This window comes from Pteronotus mesoamericanus, unplaced genomic scaffold (assembly GCF_021234165.1).
Source record: "Pteronotus mesoamericanus isolate MK-2021 breed Mesoamerican mustached bat unplaced genomic scaffold, CSHL_Meso_final contig_599, whole genome shotgun sequence".
In the NCBI taxonomy this organism is placed as follows: domain Eukaryota; kingdom Metazoa; phylum Chordata; class Mammalia; order Chiroptera; family Mormoopidae; genus Pteronotus; species Pteronotus mesoamericanus.
The window spans coordinates 717-6,510 of record NW_026555212.1 but is presented as its reverse complement, the minus strand read 5'-3'; the positions used below and the strand labels follow the sequence as shown (position 1 = coordinate 6,510).

General features: G+C 42.3%; 1 protein-coding gene and 1 pseudogene across 1 annotated transcript; one reads left to right on the top strand and one right to left on the bottom strand.

The window, feature by feature from the left end:
• Window positions 1-230: 230 nt before the first annotated feature.
• LOC129076550 (rhox homeobox family member 2-like) lies at window positions 231-5,567 on the bottom strand (the record flags this gene model as incomplete). Its single annotated transcript, XM_054580708.1, has 4 exons — window positions 5,486-5,567; window positions 4,993-5,332; window positions 3,988-4,033; window positions 231-529 (listed from the first exon to the last, which is right to left on the bottom strand). Coding segments are annotated over exons 1-4 (767 nt in total), but the record flags the coding sequence as incomplete, so codon positions are not given.
• On the top strand, window positions 3,155-3,719 carry LOC129076551 (60S ribosomal protein L27-like; annotated as a pseudogene).
• Window positions 5,568-5,794: the final 227 nt, after the last annotated feature.

Genomic DNA, 5,794 nt, shown 5'->3' with positions numbered 1-5,794 from the left:
ATTTCAATGGCATTTTCGTAGCAATTCCCACCACAGTTAACAACCCCATATAATACACAGTGCAAACATACAGAGAATTAACAACTTTATTGAAACTACAAAGAATGTGCCCTCAAATAGCGGGTCAGTGACTTAGTACTTTTATTTAATACACAAAACAAATATTCGGTGAACTATTAGAAAATGAGGGCCATAAACGTATCATTCACCGATAAAACACAAATAAGTACCATGCCCAGGCAAGTGGGAATGGGACACCAGGAGGCAAATGTGGAAAAAAGAAGGGCGGAGGAGGAGGCAAGAACAGAGGAGGAATGGGTAGCATAGGCGGCAGCAGAAGCCCCAGCGCCAGTGGATGAGGATACCATATGTAAGCCGGCTGCTGAAAGAATATCCAAGCATGTTGCTGATTAATGATAGGATTGTGGGATCCACCCGAATTAATGCCAGTGGGGTGACCCTGGGACACAGGGTGCACGTTTCTGTGCCTTAACGCCCTCTGATGTCTCCTCTTATTCTTAAACCAAACCTTCAGAGAGAAAAAATGATTAGTTTAGTACATTGAGCATTTTATATCATACCTGAAGAAAACACAGTAAGCAACTCTATGTCCTTAATATTTTAAACTGCATTAGAGGAAGCTATTTCCTGCTAGCTCAAGCATATTAAGAAAGTTCCCACCCACAGTGAGCACTATATTCCAGGCTATGGCTTGGCTTATTGCTTTCTCTGTGCTCTCACCTTTACTTTTATTTGTCCCCCTTCATAGATGCAAGTGGAACTGAGGAATGGCCCTCTGTACCTGCTGTTATTACTTTGCCTTGTAGTCTGTCACCTGTGCAGAAGCAGACTATGGTAAAAAGTGGGTGTGTTTTAAAATCCTGCTGAGGGAACAGCCTCCATTTTCAAGAGGCCCTACTTCGGTGTACAGTGAGGAGTTGGTAGGAGTGCATTGGATTTTTAAATAAAACTTTCAGTCAAGGATGCCTAAAGGATTGTTCATCATCTGAAACCTCTTAATGGTTGAACAGATGGTATTGTGAGGGAAGCTTGGTCATGGGGGGCCCAGGGAGTTTATGGCTTGTGTTGCTGGGACATGAGTAAAGCTGAAGCCCTGGATGCTGCCTTAATATTTTAGAATGTTGAGGTAATCAACACTTAGACAGACTCAAACCAAATTTCTTAAAACTCTAAAAATCTTTGCCCCACCAAGAGTTTGGGTAGAAAGAGTCAAACAACTGTTACCTGTACCTGTGAATAATTGAATCTAAACAACAAACTAAGCAAAGAAGAAGAACAGGGACAGAATCATGGATATGGAGAGTGTTTTGATGTTTGCCAGATGAGAGTGCAGTTTTGGGGGAATGGGTGGAGACATAGAGGCATTAAGGAGTACAAACAGGTAGTCACAGAATAGCCACAGGGATGTAAAGAGCAGTACAGGAACTTAGCCAAAGAGTTTATACACATGACTCATGGACATGAACAATGGTGGGGGAGCAAAAGGGGGGAAAATTGGGACAATTTTAACAGTATAATCAATAAAATATAATTTAGAAAGAAAAATTTAAAAACTAAAATAAATAATATAAATAAATAAAATTGTTTTGGACAAACACCCTGTGACCTCACTTATATGTGCAGTCTAAAAAACTAAAAACTATACTGATAGGAAAACAATCTGAATTTTGGTTACTAAAGTGGGTGGCTGGGGTGGAGAGCTGGACCAAGGTGGTAAAAAGGTACAAAGTTGCAGTTATAAGATAAATAAGTCCTGGGGATGTAGGATATAAACAAGATGACTACAGTTCACACTGTGAAAGTTGTTAAGAGAACAAATTCTAAAAGTTCTCATTACAAGAAAAAAAATTTATTCTTCATTTTGTATCTATGTGACATGATGGATGCTAACTAAACTTATTTTGTCAGTCATTTCTCAATATATGCAAGTCAAATTTTCATGCTGTACGCTTTAAACTTATAAAGTGTTGTATGTCAATTATATCTTAACGAAACCGGGAAAATTTCTCGGTGGAATTCATGCTGTAGAATTTGGAAGTCAATGAAGACATTTTGTTTGCTTCTGTGGCTTTTCCCCTTTAGAACCCAATTGAGGCGGCACTATACAAACCCTAGGAGGGGGAAGCAAGTCACCTAAACTGAATCATTTCTTTTCCTCTGAGCTGGCTTTGCCTGAGGTTAGAAAGCAGAGCCCTGCTCCTCCCAAGCCCTGGTCATCCCTGACTGTGATCCCTGCCCTTGGCACTCAGTGGCCTGCCTGGTTGGGCTGCTTTTCAGGCAGCTCACCAGCAGAAGATCTGCCGCCAGATTCTGTCAGTGCACTCACACACACTGTCTGCAGCAAAGCTGATAGGCCCATCCTGATTTTTCCTCTCTTTTCTTCTCCATTTTTACTCTAAATTGTTCTTTGATTCAACTTAGGTCTATGTATGGTCTCAGAAAGTCACCTCTTGATCCACTGACCCATAAGTCAGTCATTGCTGACTGAGGAAACAAAAAAGTATCTCAGATTACCCCAGGTGAGCATACAGCCTGAGCTAAGAGCCACCTCCCACTACCAACAAGTTCCACACAACCCGTCTCTTCACAAAAAGGAAGGGAAAGATCTCTTAGGTAGTTTCTAAAATTTCACTGTGTGTGGTATCTATCCCCAGAGTACACGGTTGATTCTATATTAATCCAGCCTAGCACTTAATGCCTTCCTTAGGTTGGTAGAACTCTGAAATTGTTTTAGTTCATTTCTTTTTTCAGACACATTTCAAAAGTTGCAACTTTCCGTTTCACCCCCACCATAATGCACAGCCAACTATATTAGCAATGTTTGCAGGCTGAGATATCTGAGTATTCCACAAAATTAAAATGTAGGGCTGCCACTCTCTATGCTGTTTCTCCAAACCCTTAAAAAGAACCACAGGAGAAACAGGTATTTGGACTTGGGGACTACCCACCCCAACACTTTTCTCACATTTACTAAACAGATTTTGGTTGCTCATCTGTTGTGTTCTAGTGTGTAAATTACTTCCTGCTCCTGCCCCTAAATATAAATTTACCCCTTATGCAATAAGCTTATGCTTGTTTTTTAAATACTTTAGCAACTCCCTTTCTGCTCTAGCCCCAAGTGGCTGCAGTCAAAATGGGCAAGTTTATGAAACCCGGATCCCAGCCGGAAGCTACTCCAGGTGGGAAGCAGTCATCATGAGGAATGTTGATGATGACACCTCAGACTGCCCCTATTGCCATGATCCAGTGGCTGGAATTGACCACTATCACCACAATATGACAACTGCCATGGACAAGGAGAAAATTGCCAAAAAGTTAAAGGTCAATTCTTTTGTGAAAGTTTAAAACTACAATCACCTCATGCCCACAAGTTACCTTGTGGATATCCCTATGGACAAACTGTCCTCAACAAGGATATTTTCAGAGTCCCTGCTCTGAAATACAAGGCCTGACAGGAGGCCAAGTCAAGTTCAAAGAGAGGTACAAGAGTAAGCAAGAACAAATGGTTCTTTCAGAAGCTGTGGTTTTATATCTTTTTTGATTCAATCATTAAAATAAAAAAGCCCACATTTTTGTATAATTACACTCCTTGGTTCATTAATATCAGTAATTTCCACTTGACGCTTAACCCCAATATGACCTCACATGAAAGTTTAATCTCAAGTATATCAGTGTTAGCAGTTGAACTGTGTGTGTGAGATACACATATAACATATAAGTTAATATAGGTATAGCTTATAGTAATTATTTTTCCAATTGGAAATCATGTTCCCTCTGATAATGGGCAATTTTCAAAAGCTAGAGTTTATTTATCTTATTAGTTCAGACACCAAGCTTGTTTTCCAATGATGAAAAAGGCAATAAAACCACAAGAACTTGACACTGTCTTGGACAAAGATGTGTTAAGTCCCCAAGCAGGTTTGAGAATGGCTGCCCCGCCCAATGGCTTTTTTTAGGTTTACTGACCTGCACTCTGGCTTCAGGCACATTCATGCGAGCCGCAATGTCCTGTCTGAGAGGAGAAAACCACAAATGGTCAGTATCCAGAGATGTGGATGAACATTGAATATAAAATATTTCAGTCTTATTTAAATTATTTTCAGGGTAATGCCAGTGGTTTATTTTATGTATCAATTGCTGTAGTAGGAAAACGCACACCATTTCAGGTTTTACAGTGAAATTAAATTGACAAAGCATTTTTGAAAATATGCTTTGAGAATATAAAATTCTCATTGTTTCTTTTAGTGTTACCAACTTCAAAACAACTGCTTCTCTGACAGAGGAAATATCTCCAACCAACTTTCAACCATCGTTCTTACCCATTTTATGGATTAAGTTACACCCTTAAATGGCTTGGCTTTTCTGCCTACCTAAGAGTGATGCACAGGTTGGAGTACATTGCTAGTAGATGGTAAAGAACAATATAAACTCTCTGCTCTTCATTCTTTGATTGTGCTTATTTAAAAAAATTTTAATCCCCAGCCCCCACCCCCACTATTTCATAATATGGAGCTTGAGTCGTGCTTCTGATGAGCCACATTTAAGGGGATGCAGAAAAATCACTACCCAAGTTAAATAATTTTCAAATGCAGCATTTAAAAATATAAAAACCAACACCCAAATAATCTATGGTGAACAGATTTCTCAACATTTTAAATTAAGATAGAATCTGGTTCTAATATAAAGTTATTTAAAATAACAGGTGCCTGCCTGATTCCCAGTTTGATTCATTTAAATACACCATGACTTTATGCACCTTGAGTCCCAAAAGGCATAGCAGACCTCCCTCCCCCGCCCCGCCCGGACTCAACTGTAGGAGAGCCGCCGCCATTCCTCCTCACAGCCTCCAATCCTTAGGTTGCTTTTAGTTCAGGAGAGAACAAGAGGGGCCTATGAGGGGGCGCCAAAGGCCGCTGCGGCCTATCGCCACATGCTGACTGGAAAGAGTGCCAACCCTGGCAATCCACTTACCTCATCACCAAGTCGGGATGGGGATTACGTTGGAAAATGCGCTCCAGCTCTTGCAGCTGCACCTCGGTGAACATGGCATGCTGGGCCACCTGCTGCCTGTCCCCTGGCTGTTCTTCCTGTCGCTGCTCTCCTGGTCCTTGGCCACTAACGCGGCTGGCCTCGTGGTTTTCAACCTCCATGGGGCTCAGGGTGTGTGAGCTACCTGGGCCACTGTCGTTGCCTTCTTTTGCTTCTTCTTCAGCTCCTTTCTCTTCTCCTTCTGCTCTCCACTCAGGTTCAGGCTGTGTACCTTTTCCCTCTTCTTCCTCTGGGATTAGCGAGATCCCCATAGGCTTTGCATCTGCAAAAGTAAAAACCGAAAAAGAATGATTAGGGCGTTATGTAGCCTAGGCCATGGAAAGAATGAGGTGAGTGGCTGCATCGGTGTGGTGTCCGGTCTGCTTCCCTTGCCCAGAAAATGTAGGTTTGTTGGAGTTGGCTGACCAGCACGAACCATGCAATTCTCCACCATCCTCATCCACTACCAGACCGAGGAAGCCATCGGCATCCTGGCTCGGCTGGTCCTGCAGCTTCATACCCTGAGCGCTGTCCATGAGGCAGTAGCTTCTGCAGCTCCTCCCATGCATCTGGCACCTTCAAGGTTCTTCTACAGATTACTTAAGCAAAAATTTACCGCCTACTGCTGGGGGTGGGGCGCGCATGCTCACATGCGCACGCGGCGGGGGGTTGCTGCGCATGCGGGTGGGAGTTAGACGGCAAGAGGGACGGTATATGCAAGAACTGCTCTCATAAGGCGCATGCT